This window comes from Stegostoma tigrinum, chromosome 15 (genome assembly GCF_030684315.1).
Source record: "Stegostoma tigrinum isolate sSteTig4 chromosome 15, sSteTig4.hap1, whole genome shotgun sequence".
Lineage (NCBI taxonomy): Eukaryota > Metazoa > Chordata > Chondrichthyes > Orectolobiformes > Stegostomatidae > Stegostoma > Stegostoma tigrinum.
In genome coordinates, this window is record NC_081368.1 from 30,054,848 (window position 1) to 30,071,710 (window position 16,863).

A 16,863-nucleotide genomic window follows, 5' to 3' on the forward strand; every position below is an offset into this window, starting at 1 on the left:
CAAAGGAAAGGGATGAAATGGACATAGTAATCCAAGAAGTATCGTATGAAGTATTGAACATAATAATCATTGAGAGAGGAAGTTTTGGAGGAGTTAGAAGTCTTGGAGGCTGTCCAGGGTCAGATGGATTGCTCCCTGGGATGTTGAAAGAGGTCAGGGAGGAAATAACAAATGCTCTGATGATTTTTTTTCCCAATCTTCACTCAGCACAGGTGAGGTGCTGGAGGACTGGAGGAATGCAAATAGAATCATACAACATGGAAACAGACCTTGTGGTCTAACTACTCCACAATATTCCTAAACCAAACTAGTCCCACTTGCCTGTGTTTGGCCCATATCCTGCCAAACTTTCCTATCCATGAATGTATCCAAATGTCCTGTAAATGTTGTAACTGCAACTGCATCTATCACTTTCTCTGAGAGTTCACTTACACGCAAACCACTCTCTCTATAAAAAAGTTGCCCCTCTTGCCCTTTCTAAATCTTTCTCCTCTCACCTTAAAAATATGTCCCCCAAGGGAAAAGACCCTTGCTATTCACCTTATCTAAGCCCATCATGACTTTATCAACCTCTATAAGATCACCCCTCAACCTCATCTGCTTCAGTGAAAAATAGTCCCAGCCTGTTCAGCCTATCTTTATAATTCAAACCTTCCATGCCTGGCAGCATCCTAATAGATCTTTACTAAACCCTCTCCAATTTAATGATATCCATCCTACAGCAGCGCAACCAGAACTGGACACAGTGGTCCATTATTGGCCTCATCAATGTTCTGTAAGATCTCAACATGAGAGCCCAACTCCTGTACTCAAAGATCTGAGCTGTGAAGGTAAACATGCTAAGCACCTTCTTAACCACCCCATCCACATGTGATGCAAATTTCAAATTATGTAACTGAATCCCTATATTTCTCTGTTCTACAACACAACCGAGGGCCCTACCATTTACTGTATATGTCTTGTAGTTGTTTGTTTTACCAAAACGTAATACCTCATATTTATCCAAATTATACTCCTTCTGCCACTCCTCAGCCCATTGACCCAATTTATCAATATCTCCTTGCAATCTTAGATAACCTTCTTTGTACACTATACCACCAATCTTGGTGTCATTCACAAACGTACTAACCATATCTTCTTAATTCTCATCCAAATCATTTATATAAATAACAAACAAATGTGGACCCAGTACTAATTCCTGTGGAGCACCGGTGGTCACAGGTCTCCATTCCGAAACACAACACTCCACCACCACCATCCTACAGTTAAGCAAATTTTGTATCCAATTGGCAAGCTCTCCCTGAATTTCATGTTATCTAACTTTACTACTTAGTTTACCATGTGGGACCTTGTCAAAGTCCATGTAAATGACATCTATTTCTCTGCCCCCATGAATCTTTTTGGTTACTTCCTCATAAAACTCAATCAAGTTTGTGAGACACAATTTCCCTCACACAAGGCCGTGCTGACTGTTCTTAATTAGTCTGTGCCTCTAAAATACATGTAAATCCTATCTCTCAGAATCACTTCCAATATATTATGCACCCCAGATGCCAGACTCTCAGGTCGAAAGTTTCCAGCTTCTCCTCATAATGTTTCTCAAATAAAGGCGCAATATTAGACAGCCTCCACTCGTCTGGGACCTCACCCGTGGTTATAGGTGATATGAACATCTCTGCTAGGGGGCCCTCAATTTCTTCCTTAACTTCCCACAATGTCCTGGGATACACATGATCATGTCCAAGAGATTTATCCACTTTTATATTTTCTAAGACTTTCAGCACTTCCTCTTCTTTAATGTGAACTGTTTTCAAAATATTAATATTTAGTTCCCCGCGTTCTCTAGCCTCCATTTTTTAAATTCATAGTAAATATCTCTTTGGTTGTGGGATTGGATTGTAGGTGGCAGAAGTGGTGGCGAATAATACATTGGATGCAGAGGTTGGTGGGGTGATATGTGAAGGCAAGGGGGACTCTCTTCAGGATGTGAGGGGGAGAGGACTTGAGGTGAAAAGTGCAGGAAATGCGAGAGATGCAGTTGAGGGCATTTTCGATCGTGGAGGTGGGACCTTATGGTCCTTGAAATAGGAGGACAACTGGGATGTGCGGGAGTGGAATTCCCCATCCACACAACACTTCTGCCTGTAAATCGTTGCAAACACCTTACCTTTTGCATTGGTGTGCTAGATGCCTCATCACTGCTGATGGGATTACTGTGGAGACTCTTCTCCATTGAGTTTTTAATTGTTTATTGCAATTCACATTTGGAAGATGCAGGACAACTACACTTAGGCCTGATCCATTGGCTGTGGAAGGACTTGGCTATGACTATCACTTGCTACTTTATTTGTACAGCATGCCCGTGTTGGGATGGCATTGAACCTAACAAAGATTGAATACAAAAGCTGGAAGTTTATGATGGGGCTACATGAGATGTTGGTTAGGCTACATCTGGAGTATTGTGTGCAATTCTGGTGTCACATTATAGGAAGGATGGCCTGCATTGGAAAGCGTGCACAGGAGATAGAGCTTGATATTGCCCAGGCTGGGTCAAATCAGTTGTGGAGGGAGACTTTCGAGAGTCGTAGACTAATACAGTATGGAAACAGGCCCTTCAGCCCAAACTGGTCCATGCTGACCCTGGAGTCCACTCAGCTAGTTTCAATTGCCAGCATTTGGTCCATATCCCTCTAAACCCTTCTACATGCATGTACCTATACTTTTTAAATGATGCTATTGTATTTGCCTCAATTACTTTCTCTGGCAGTCCATTTCATTTACTCACCATTCTCTGCATGAAGAAGTTGCTTCTCGGGTCCTTAATTCCTTCCCCTCTTACTTGAAATGCATGCTTTCTAGTTTTCAGTTTCCCATCCCTGGGCAAAAAGACTTTCTGCATTCATCCTACCTATGCCCCTCATGATTTTATACACCTCAATTTGGCCACCCCTCATTCTCCTACATTACAAGGAATAAAGTCATATCCTGGTCAACCTCTTCCTATAACTCAGGCCTACTAGTCCTGGCAATGTCCTCGTAAATCTTCTTTGCACACTTTCCAGTTTAACTCTGTCTTTCTTATAACAGGGAGATCAAAACTATGCACAACACTCCAAGTGTGGCCTCACCAATGACTTACACAACTGTAACATAATGACTGAATACCTATACTCAATGCCTCGACCATTGAACAGCAGCATTCCAAATGCCTTCTTCATCACCCTGTCTACCAGTGATGCTGCTTTCAACAAACTACGTGCTTGTCCTCCTCGATCCCTCTGTTCCACAACACACTTCAGGACTTTTACCATTTACTGTAGGATCCCTGTCTTGGTTTGACTTTCCAAAGTGCAACACCTCACACATAGATTTGATTAATTAATGGAGCGCCAATTATAACAAATAACCAAAATCTATTAAACTTGGCTGAAAATAGCTTTTTGAAGAGAGAATAAAAGATTTTCACAACCTTTATGAGGAAAAAAATACATTGTGATATCATACCAGAACAACTTAGATCAAACTTTAAGATTGAACTTCAAGTGCTCGATTCACTCACTAGAAGAAATAACTCCCCTGTCTTTCTCCTATTAAAAACCTTGATCGCTTCCAACACTTTAATCAGATCACTCTGCAAATATCTAAATTCAGTGAAACATGTTGAGATTTTGCAACATCTCATTATGATTTTACCTTTGCATTCTCAGAGAAAAATATTTCAAACTGTTACACTGATGGTAAAATATAATGAATGTCAAGCAAAGAGTGAAAATATGTAAACCGAAAGGTAGAACCCAGTCACACCACAATTAATGAATAAGAATTTTGAAAGCAAAGAGAAAAGAGGAAATTTGGAGGAATCTGAAGTGGAGGCTCTGAAGAGAAAGTGCATAGCTGTTAAAAGACTGGTCACCTGATAGTGGAATGAAGGAACATAGAAAGTGAAGTAATTCTAAGTGAGGAGGAACTGGGCAAGAATATCGAACTGGAAGAGATTACTAAATTGGGTACTGATCTAAAGAGTTGAAAATCATGCTGCAGATCTGGATATTGATTCACCGGGTGATTGGAAGGTGAAAAAGTTGAAGCATTGTGGAACATTATGAGGGAGAGAACTTTATAGAATTTTGAACAAGCTCTGGTTTAACAAGAGTGAAGCCAGGCAATGAGCTTCAAGAGCACTGGAGAGATCAAGACTCATGGTCATAAAGATGTGGGCCAAGGTTTCATTCGTTATACATGAACAACAGGTGAATTGCATTGAAGGTGGGAAATGAAGTCTTTATGATGGAATTGATGTGCAGGAATATCCTCAGTTCGGAATTAGGCAGTAAATCAAGATTACATATTTTCTAAGTCAGTTGAGGGTGGCTTTGGAACCAAGATCAGAAACAAAAAGTTGTCTGATGAAACATCAGTTCATCAAGATTATAATGAGGAAATGGTAGTTTAGGATAATCATCAACATTTGGATCAATGCAATAAGCAAAAGTATACCAGCTATGTCCCAGTTAGAATGCTTGCATGTTTGTGATCATAATATTTTAAGAAGGATATTATCATCCTTGAAATGGCAACACTTTGGGTAATCAATGTGGCATTGAATGTTAGAAATGTAAATCATGCTGGAAAAAAAAAAGAAATTTGCACTTATTTTCACTGAAAATCAGACTCCAAAGGAATCAAATAGAAGGTTCACAGTTAATGATACTGTTGTGAATAACAAGTGAACCCTTTACTTACATGATCAAAGGGAATAATTCTGAAAGAAGGATATCAACAATGAACAGAATTTAAGCAAAATCATTTTATATGGCAGAGCTAAATTTTTTTGAGTGCCAGTTTTGGCATATAGATTTATAGGTTCACCCAAGTTTTTGTGTAATTTTAACAAAAGTTATTTACACATTCATTTAGTTTATTTAAATATAGATATTACGCCCTGAAGTAATTCATTTAAACCTCTGACACAATAAAGCATCAGATAATAAATCACAATATTTTTGCAGGGCAATATGTTCAATAAGCAATTTTTAATGATGCATTTGCACTGGCAGTTGATATCAGAAAATTGCAAATATGCTAATAATTTTTGATCCATTACATTTCACGTAAAAAAAAACACACTGAGTGTTACATGCCTGCAATTTTCTGACATCTACTGTTGTTAGGAAGGTTATGACTGAAATACATTTGAAATTGATTCCTGGAAGTCTTATTGAAACATACTGCATCAATACGTCACAGAGACACAGACAGTTTCTAGAAAAATGAGGAATTGAGAAATATAGTGCAAAGTTGCATGGAGATCAATCAATAGTGGTAAGGATGAATTGACTTTCTGTTTTGTTTTCCTTAAACTTACGTTGTATCTTGTTTAAAACTGCTTTTAGTCACTGACTTAAAGACAAATGAAACATTGTGACGTGCACTATTTGAATACGTGTTCAATAGAAACTTACCTATTACCGAAGTAAGCACAAACACCTGTTCCATCTTTTTCCCATCATTGTAGAAAGCGAAGTGCCAAGTTCCTGGATCCATGTATTCAACGAATCCTGCCTCCTGAAGGGCCATCAGGATCAAATTCCGAGGTGTGTGTTTTGATTTGTCTGGAGGTTTGTTTTCCTGCTTAATCAACTGCTTGCCATCCAGAAGTTTCACAAAATCAAACTGAAGGGACAAAACAAACAAGATTTAGTTGACAATATTCCTAAGAACGGATGTGTAGGGACTGTAGGACACACGGCTTTCTTCAGATTCTATTCTGTGATCAGGTTTGTCTCCATTTATGGAATGCAAGTAACTGATTTCTACTGACGGCTCAGGCAATCAGGCTTTCTTTACCATGCTCAAGAAATGTTATTATATCTCCATTAGGAGCTCAGGGTAGAACCATTACACCTCAGAAATAAGTGATATTCTATTTAACACTTTCTCTGTGATAACTATGTATCCTGTCAGTTCACTAACATTGCTGTTGCTAACTAAAGAATCTCTGGCACTTTTTTGAAGTAGCGTGTTTACAGTATGCATCAATGGGCAATCAGAAATGGGAAAAAAAAATCTAAATTTTCTGATTCCAGTTCCCTCTTCCCATCACCCTCTCTGATGAAGGGTCTAGGCCTGAAACGTCAGCTTTTGTGCTCCTGAGATGCTGCTTGGCCTGCTGTGTTCATCCAGCTCTACACTTTGTTATCTTAAATTTTCCGATTGCTTACTATTCCTTTTGTACAGAATGAACTTTATTCATCTTAAATTCAAGATGTGTCACTGCAAGAGTTACATCACTGGATTAGTAAGTCAGAGCCCTGGACTCGTCATACAGAAGCCATGAATCCAGAATCAAAGTAAGGCAATTTGAGAATTTGAATTTAGTTTTACAAAAGCTGAAAAATAAAAAGCTGGAATCAATAAAAGTGGCTATTAAGCTATCTGGCTGTCAATTTGGTTTACAAATGCTTTTTCAGGAAAGAAACACTGACATTTTTCTGAAATGTTGTGATTTCACTCCTACATTAACTTTGTTACCACACATTGCCCATTGAAATAGACTGGTAAACCATTCAGTGTATAAAATCATAGCAGAATATATCACACAGTTTGCAAAAGCTTAAGAAGATAGGAATGGGTGACAAAAGCCACCTTCTCTAATTGTGCCAACATCCTGATAATTCCTTTAAAAAATAGTCAAAAGCAAAAGAATAAAATATACCAAACAATAAGTTACTTCTCACTTTTAGAATGGCGCATTGCTCATGAACATTCTTAGTGCATTGCAGGATGTAGCTGAACCTCTTCAAGTAAATGCAAGATTGTTTCTACTTAATTGTACCTGACGTCAACCCAGTAATTAAAGCTATCCCATTACCTGGGTGTGTGTGGGTGGAAGGTTCCGTCGACCATAAATTCCTAATAAGGCATCTTTTGCCAATGATACATTGAATTTCAGATAGAGGGAGTGCTCTGTGATGACTTGGAACCGCCAGAACAGACCCGGAGGGATGGTCTGCATGACCTGTGTTCCAATATCTACTTCTCCTGTTTCAATGGCTCTGCCTCGTTGCAACACATTCACAGATTTTCCTGAAAGAAATACAAAACAGGTTGCATGTTCATTCAGATTAATTTTACAGCAGAACAACAGATCTTAATTGGAAATTCCCATTTTTTTCAATTTAATTCCTATTTGCACTGAAGTGGAATCATTTCGTATTATGCTGTACCAATCTGTTCTAATTCAGGGAGAGAACCGATTCAACGGATTCAACCTGCCTGTGGATCAGAAATCTTTCAATCTGCGAGCAGATTTTCCAACACTTTTCCTTTTGGTAGTCTCTGCTGCCCTGAAGTCATTGATTCCCTTCAAATGTGAGTGCAATCCTCCAGTATCTGGCCCAAGTGTCCACGATTTCTGCACTATTGAGAGAGTTGGAAAGCCTAAGCTTATGCTCATCTGACATCTACACATCAACCCTTCCAGGAAAGGGAATATGGATTGTGGTCAGAATTACTTTTAGTTTCCTGATCACAAAAAAACTAAAGTCACACGTCAGCTCCCAAACTGCCTCTGATGAGCCAATTCAGTGAAAATCAATAATTGCATTTAGAATTTTTTTTCTTCCTGGACTCTAGCAGCTCAAAACTCCAGACCTTATCACATAACATTTGTGATGGTTACAGATTTCAATTTTTCACACACTTGGTGTCAACTCATTTAGAGCCAGTGAAGCAATTCAATATACAGAGTAACAGCATTCAGTGGACAGTAAATTATACGTGGAAAGAAATGAATACTTGAAATATTTCATCATTGGAGATTCTCAGGGTTGACCCTGACCATGTGTATAGTTTTGTTTTGACAGATTCTTCACTGACAGTCAGAGCATCTGAAAGGTTTGTATTTAGTTGGGCTAGAAGTTCTCGAGATCACACACTGTTGTAGGTGATGAGCTTGTAGTGCCATGAGTTTCAATTCCCTGCCATCTGGAATATGTTGGTGGGCATGGGCAACAATGGATTGAGAAGCTGCCGGATGTTGGTGGAGAAGGAAAAGGACAAAATAAAACTAAAATCTCCCCAAAGCTGTCCCTGTCTTCCTTCAAGTGTTGGGTTTCATGAGCGTGGGAAACTGGGCTGGCCAGTTCGAAATCTGACAGTTTACACTTCCTGAAAAAAAAGACTATTGCCAGCGCTTTTTATCTTGCACTTATCTGGACAAACACAAGAATGTCAAATTTCAAATGATTATATCAATTTACACTACGTGAAGATAAAGATTCCCCATTGTTTGACAAGTTGATTCTGATTAACTGGGGAGAAATCAATAGTAATAATGGCTGTCTAAGCTCTGGATAATTCAGAAAAGCTGTAATGCTTGCTTTTTTTCAGTTGTAGGAACGGGTTCCTGCTTGTCAATGTATGTCACTTTTAGCAAGCATAAGCCATGTAACTAAGGCTTAAGTAAGCCATGCGAAGAGTTTGATAGATTATCTTAAATTGGTGTTTTGTGAAGCTGTTAACGCACTCTGTATTGTTCAGCAAGTGTTGCCTAATTGTGGAATTAGGAATCTGAAGCTGTCTGCCTCTATTAAAAAGTTATACCCTTATTCAACTGAAAACCAAGTTTTCAAATTATTTTGAAACTTTAATATCACTTGAAGTCAACCCACCAATGTTGAAGATTGACTTTCAGTTTTACTGAGCAACTGTAGCTTGACAAAGTCAAATGATACTTTCTGCAAATGGTTAAAGGATGGTGGTAAGTCAAACTTGGTTAAAATTAGGGTGTTCTAATTTAGGTGACCATAACTCCAAATTTTTACCTAATATTATTGATTGCACAATATTCAATAAATAAAGGGCTGCAGATGCTGGGAATCTGAAAAGAAAATGCAGAAATTGTTGGAGAGACTTAGAAGGCCTGGCAGCATCCATAGAGAGAAAGTGGAGTTAACATTTCGAGTCCGGTGACCCCCCTTCAAAATTTCTTCAATATTCAACATTCACTTTGCAAGGACCTAAGTTTGCAATTTTAAATAACACATATGAAGGCGGAATTTTGTGCCATCTCCTTGAGTGAGTTTGGTGGTAGGGGGCATTTAATCAGCCATCCCCCAATTTGTGTCCATAATGGGTGGGTCTTTGGACGGCATTCCTACCCTGCCCTGGGGGGGCTGGCTTTGAAGCTGAATTAAAGTCTTTATGCTGCCAGTGCTGGTGTTAACCCAGCAGCAGGTGGCATGCTTGATTTTCAACGTGCATGACCAGCAATACCAGCATATGTGCTTGCCGGCCTCAGGAGATTATAGGTTCGATAGCACCCAATTGAGTCATCCACCATCTCAGTGATCCACTGAGAGCTAACGCCCTCCACCCTCACTGCCAACTTCTCTGTGACCCGCACTCTGTGAACTAGCTCCTGCCATCATATATGTGTGGCCTAGGTCTTGGGTATTTGTTTGTTGCAGAGTGGTCACTGCTTTCCTGTAGTGCTCCTTTCAGAAGAGTTATTAATTTCCAATTGCTCAACAATTCTTGGTAGGCAGTACGTCCACCCCAGTGCCCCGATCTCAAAGAAAGGCCCACTGTCAACTATTGGATGTCTGACTGAAATGTATCAATTTCCAAGACAAATATGCATATCTCACTTATTCTTCAGACACTGTATCAGGTACTGAATTCCTTTTAATGCATGTTTGATACTGGAAATGTTCAGTTCATTGTATCTTATTTGTACAGAACAAAGAACAGTCCAGCACAAGAACAGACCTTTCGGCCCACCAAGATTGCGCCAACACATGACGCTGAAATTCTTTTGCATCTACGTGGTCCTTATCCCTTTATCCTCTGCCTATTCATATATCTGTAAAATGTTGTTATTGTATTAGCCTCCGCCATCTCCTTCAGCAACGCATTCCAGGCACTTGCCAACCTTTGTGTAAAATCTTGCTCTGCATATCTTCTTTCAACTTACCCCCTCTTAAATTAAACCTATGTTCCCTAGTAATTGACATTTCTTCCTTGGAAAAAAGACTCTGTCTATCAATTCCATCCATGCCTCTCATAGTTTTGTAAATTTCTGTCAGGTTGCCCCTCATCCTTCGATGTTTAAGTGAAAACGAACCAAGTTTGTCCAATCTCTGGCCATAGCGAAGACCCTCCAAACCAGGCAACATCTTGGTAAACCATTTCCGCACCCTCTCCAAAGCATCCATATCCTACTGGTATTGTGGCGACCAGAACTCTACACAATATTCCAAATGTGGCCAAACTAAAGTAATGTTTAGCTGCAACATTACCTGTCAATTTTTATAGTCTATACTCTGACCGTTGAATGCAAGCTGGTCATATGCCTTCTTGACCACCTTATCCACTTGCGATGACACTCTCAAGGAACTGTAGACCTGTACGACTCGATCCCTATTTACGTTGATGCTGCTAAGAATTCTGCCATTTCGTAAATACTTCCTTCCTGCATTTGATGTTCTAAAATATATCATTTCGCATTTGTCTGGTTTAAAAACCATCTGTCATTTCTCCTCTCAAGTCTCCAACCTATCTATATCCTTCAGTATCCACTGGCAACCCTCTTCACTATCCACAGCTACTCAAATGTTTGTGACATCTGCAAACATGCTAATCAGGCCACCTACAGTCTCCTCCAAATGACTTATTATATTACAACAGGAATCCGAACACTGATCCCTGTGGAACACAATTAGTCACAGATCTCTAATCAGAACAACACCTTTCAACCACTACTCTCTGTCTTTTGCAAATAGCCAGCTCTGCATCCACTTTACTAGGTGTCTGCAGATCCCAGGTGACTTCACCTTTTGCATCAGCCTGCCAAGATGGACCTTGTCAAAAGCCTTGCTAAAGTCCTTTCAGACATTCACTGCCCTGCCCTCACCAATCATCTTTGTCACTTCCTTAAAAACCCAATCAAGTTTATGAGACATGAACTTCCTAACACAAAGCCATGCTCCTTATTGCAAATCCATCCATATGAGTAAAGCCTATCCTTACAAATATTACCTGATGTTTTCCTTATCACTGATATAAATCTCAGAGGCCCATAATTTCCCAGAATATCCCTGTTGCTCTTCTTAAACTAAAGAATAATGTTAGCTATTCTTCAGTCATCTGGTAATCTCCTATGACTATGAGGGTACAAAGGTTTCAGACAAGGCCCCAGTAATTTCCTTAACTTCCTCCCTTACAATTCTGGATACCTCCCATCAATTCCTAGGGACTTGCCTACCTTAGTGCTTTTGAAAAGCACTCAACACCTTCTCCTTTTTATATTGACCTGCCCTAGAATATCAACATACCCTTCCTGAGACTCATTGTCCATCATGTCCCACTTCTCTGTGGATACTGATGCAAAGTATTTTTTAAGGACTCATCCACTTCCTTCAACTCAATGCATAAATTCCCTCCTTTGTTCTTGAGTGGCCTTTTCTTTCCCTTAGTTACTGTCTCACTGCTTAAGTATGTAGAAAACACCTTGGGATTGTCCTTAATCCAAATTGTAAAATATATCTTGTGACCCCTTTTTGGCTCCTGAAGTCCTTTACTCCAATCTGCAATTTTTAAGGGATCTGTCTGCTTTCAATTTTCTGAACCTTCTTTTTCTTTTTGACTAAGCTCTTAATTTCTCCCATCATTGAAAGTTCCAGAATCTTGCCATCCTTGTCTTTCATTTTCACTGGAAAAAGCTGGTTGTGAACTCTAATCAACTGGTTTTGAAAAGATTTCTACATGTCAGATGTGGATTTACATTTAAACAGCCACTCCAGTCTATATTTCACATGTTTCTGCCTTATATTGTGATAGATAGCCTTTCCCCAAATAGTAATTTCACTTGAGGAATACTGTTCTCCTTATCCATAAGTGACTTAAAACCTAACAGTATAGTCACTATACTCCCCCATTGGAAGTTCAGTATGCTCCCCCATTGGAAGTTCAATCAACTGGTTGGTCTCATTTCCCAATACCAGGTCTAGTTGGACTATTTGCATATTGCTTCAAAAAGCCATTCTGGACAAATCTAACAAATTACATCCCCAAGCAAGTCCTTGGCACTAAGCAAGTCCCAATAAATATAGGGGAAGTTAAAGTTACCTACCACAACAACCCTGTTGTTTTTACACTTTCCTGTAATCTATTCACATATCTTTTGCTCTTCCCCCATTGACTGTTGGGAGTCTGTAGTACGGCCCCAGCAAAGTGACTGCACCCTTCCGATTCGTGAGCTCTACCCATATGGCCTTGCTGAATGAGCCTTCCATGGTATCCTTCCTCTGTACAGCAGTGATAATGTTACCTAGCTGGGTAACAAAATGTCTGAAATCAAACACACTGACTCAGTGAGCAAGTCTGCAGCCTCAGCTGTGTATTTTCCCTAATCAGTAACAAAACTCCCTCACCTTTTTTTTTACATCCCTCTCTTTCTCACCTGAAACTTTAAAATCACAGAACATTAAACTGCCAGTCTGGACCCTCTTTCAACCACATTTCTGCAATAGCTAGAACATCATAGATGCATATGTGAATCCCAACCTCTAAGTTCATCTGCCTTACCTGTCATGCTCCTCCCATTAAAGCAAATATACATCAGACCCATCAGTGCCACAATGTTCAGTAACTTCCCCCTTCCTCTTAGCCTTACTGGCCTTAGTCCCTTAGTTCTCCTCAGTCATTTTACTTGCTGACCTACTGTTCTGGTTCCCACCCTTCACCACACTAATTTAAACCTTCTTGAGTAGCACTTGCAAACCTCCTGGCCAGGATATTGCTGCCCCTCCTGCACAAGCTCTTTAGCCAGGTATGCAACTGTACTACATTATGATTCAAAGCCTCACTGGCATGTGGTATAGGAAATAATCCATAGCCTACAACCATTGAAGTCCTGTTTTTCAACTTCCTACCTGATTGTCTTTGCAGGGCCCTATCTCTCTTTCTGCCGATATCATTAGTACCAATATGGAACGCAATGTCTGGCTGCTCACCCTCTCCCTTTAGAATATCCTGTGCCTGCTCAGGGATATCCTTGACCCTGGCACCAAAGGGACAACATACCATCCTGCAGCCTCACTTGCGGCCACAGAAACTGTAATCTGTTCCCCTGACTAAAACGTCCCCTATCACGACTGGTCACCTATACTTCGACTCTCCCTGCTGTACAATAGGGTCAGTCAAGGTGCCACTGATCTACCTGCTGTTCCTACATACCTCATGCGAGGCCAACACCCCACTGCCTGTCCACACCTACTCATTATCATGGTGGTCACCCAACTCTAGCCCTAATGGTAGCATGACCAGCTCATTAATCATGCTATCTATATATTCTCAGTCTTATGGATGCTCCATAGTGAATCCATCTGCAGCTCCAGACGCTCCACTGCAAATTAGGAGCCTGCAGCTGAGCAGATGTCCTGCATAAGGGGGCATCATGGAGACTGGAAGTGTCCCTGATTTCCCATATTTTCAGGAGGAGTATTCCATGGGGCCGTGTTCTCCTGCCATTTCAAACTTTATCAACTTAGCTCAGCCTTATCAACTACAGACATCAATCCAGGAACTGATTACACAACCTTATCCATTAATCACCAAACTCAGGTCCCTCACTCCTACTCTCTAATCCTAGCAGCCTACAGCTACAGAAAGTACGTAATCTATCTCTCCCTAGACATTTGCATTCAGTCTGCAAACCTGAGTCCTGAGCAACCAATCTCATGTCACATTTTGAATCATGAGTCACCTCCAGAGCTCCGTCCTGAGGTACAGCCCCACATTCGCTGACCCTGCTCCTCAGCTACTTATCCTGCTGCTATTGTTCACCCACAGGCTTCATTCTGACTGACCCCACTCCTCAGATACTTATCCCGCTGCTATTGTTCACCCACAGGCTTCATTCTGACTGACCCCACTCCTCAGGTACTTATCCCGCTGCTATTGTTCACCCCCAGGGTTCATTCTCCTTCGCTCTGTTGCTGCTGGTGTTGCTGCTCAGAGTGACCTTATCTTTGTCCACAACTGCTCACTTCCAACAACTGCACCTTTTCATAGTTTTGCTGGTTCTTAAATTAGATAGCCAGTCACCAAATGTAAACAAAAGATCTATTTTTAACCTTAATGCATTAATGAATTAACAATTCACTTTTTTGGGTGGTGGGCAGTGGGGGAGTTGAGTAACAGAATTGGTAGGGAATTGTTTTCTCTGCGCACTAGTTGTGATGAACTCGAGAAACATATGGATACTTGACCATCCATACTCACATTTTCTAGACCTTAAGATTATCTATTGGCATTTTTGTGACTTAAAATGTTGTTTTCTCTTAAACAACCAAAAATATAGTTAAGTGTGGTAAATTTAGCTTACGCAGTCTCTGGAAGAATAAGCAGTTGTTTTCTGAATACCCAGCACTTGGTACAATTTACCAGCCATACAGTTCTAAATTAACTTTGTGTCAGATAATCACTGGAGTCAAGCTGCCGGCACTCTTGCCAAGAAACTGTCATTTTTAAATTGGATAAAAAGGTGCAAAAGTGTTATCTTCACATGCTGAGAACTTGATGATTTAGAAATCTAATTGCTCAACTCTGAACCTGCAGTGAACTTTATCATTATGGGAGCACTGTTCATTATCGGCCAATCTCCTTTATCTTCACACTCTGTGATGGTGGGGGGAACGTACTTCACAATGATAGACAAACATGCTTCCACATTACAATTCACCAAATACAGATAACTGAAGAAACCTTGTTTAGCTTATTTTCAAGTTTCCTTTGCAATTTAACCCTACCTGAATGCATAATGAACATTCAAGTCTCAGAAGGTAGCTTGGCTTTCCATGATTAACCTCATTTATAAATATGATGTTTGATGGTTTGACCTCTAGGTATATTAACATTAATGGAACTTTTAAATAAAAGCAATTTGGATCTTTCTCCATTGCCATTTGTTCCACCTTTTTTTTCTGTTAGCGTATCAACCTATAAATTACACCGCGGTTTTTAATTCTATGATCATTCACCGATCACCAGAGACACTAATGGTTGTATTTTTCTAACCCACAAACGGCATAGGCAATAGAGTCAGTTAGGAAAACAGGGCAAGACTGAAAAAAATGAGATTCTTGATGTCGTGGTAAAAAAAATGTTGATTTCCCACCCAAGATTTGAACAGTGAGACGAGAATCTCACAAGTGTGTGGCAAGAGGCCAATTTGCATTCATTTACATCTCATTACCTAATTTCAACTCATTTACATGCATTTTCCTATTCTTCCAAGTGGCAGAGAAAAACTAGATGATGACAATTTGTTACATAAAAGTCTGGGCAGGTACTTGCTCCTCTGGGCTTCTATGTTGGAAAGCAGTTCTCAACATCTCATGGGATGGTTGGTCATCAACTTGGGACAATCACACTTAAATGTTCCATATCACTGCAGTCTGAGAAGTAGTCTATGGTCACCCCTGCAGATTCCGTGCTAGATCAGGATTTGTGGTAAACCAATCTGGAAGCTGCACAGAGATAGTCAGGGGTCCAGTAGCTCAACAGCAGGGGTTGGCCATCTAAAGTAGGGGGAGTGAGCAATGGTCAGTGGGCATTGGAGGTCTGCTCACTGCAAGTCGAAGACAACTGTCTCGCTTCTGCTGTGTCAGTCGAGGGAGTTGGAGACAGAATACTGAAATACAGAGGGGACAATAACTGTGAAGGGAGACAACTCAATATACAAGGGTGGAAAATGATACTGCATTGGAGGATTGGGTCACTGAAGGACTGTGGAAGGCATTGATGTTTACAATCATCGTCTTGGAGACATTAAAACACAAAGGTTGGTAAAACTAAGTTGCAGGGTAGGGTGAAGGAAGGTGAGAGGTTAAGAGATGAAGACTTACATGGAAGAGTTGTGTGGGATCATGTAGAAGCTCAGAACTGCTGCCGTCGACAGGGATTGCAAATAAGAAAGGAAAAATGGATTGTGGGGTCCCTGGTTCCCACACCAAACCTGCAAATCACTCTATCAAGTGCCATCTGTGTTGCCTTCCATCCTCAACCGAAACATAAATTTGCAATGGAAAAGGCAAATAGTTATGATCATACTTAATCAGGCACTTGCACAGTCCAGCGTAAACATATCTGTAAACATAATATTGGGCACATGAGATGTATGCAGTGTTCAACTGTGTAGGATAAAAGTCCTGACCAAAAACAATCTTCACATGTAACTGGTCACTACAGATTGATCACAGGTGACCTAAAAAGTGTCATCTGTGAACTACAATTTAGAAACACAATCCAACATCACACAGGCTGTATAAGGGCTGGGAACTGCAAGTATTTGTCATCATGCTTTTATACGCAATGCTGCCTTTCTTGGATGATGTGGGGTAGAGGAAATATTGTTTTCCTAATATGACTACATTTTTAATCTCCCATTGTGCTGTAAAATTGGAATAAGATCCCCATGTCTAGGTAAATGCATTCCATAGCCCTGCTCATCAGAGATCTCCAATTCCCCCATTTTAGGGAGGGCTACAATAATTTATTATTTGTGGGTGATGCAAATGTTCATTGTTCAGAATAGTAAGGACCCATTCTGTTTCTCATATTTTCTACACAAGTTGACTTGGAGCATGATCAATGGATCCAGTCAAAACAGGTATGTTGATGATATTGCCATGCTGCTGTGAAGGCACAGAAAAATCAAAAAGCTACATATGATCCCACAAGCCCAGGACTCACATCGACCTCCAGCAGGAGCTGAACACCCACTACAAGTAAACATTGCAACTGAAGGTGCCCTCCGAATGCAAAGAGGTTCAGGAGACCCAAAGTCTGACAATCCTT

The 16,863-nt window shown here is 40.3% G+C and overlaps 1 protein-coding gene across 13 annotated transcripts in view; it reads right to left on the minus strand.

Annotated features, from left to right (window-relative positions):
* Window positions 1-16,863, minus strand: part of tenm1 (teneurin transmembrane protein 1) — a 2,164,854-nt gene that overhangs the window by 184,810 nt on the left and 1,963,181 nt on the right. For all 13 annotated transcript variants that reach the window (XM_048544387.1, XM_059651404.1, XM_059651405.1 and 10 more), the window contains 2 exons: window positions 6,872-7,086; window positions 5,463-5,673 (listed from right to left, as the gene is read on the minus strand). In XM_048544387.1, the coding sequence (XP_048400344.1) occupies window positions 5,463-5,673; window positions 6,872-7,086 (426 nt within the window). The remainder of the gene's footprint in view (window positions 1-5,462; window positions 5,674-6,871; window positions 7,087-16,863) is intronic.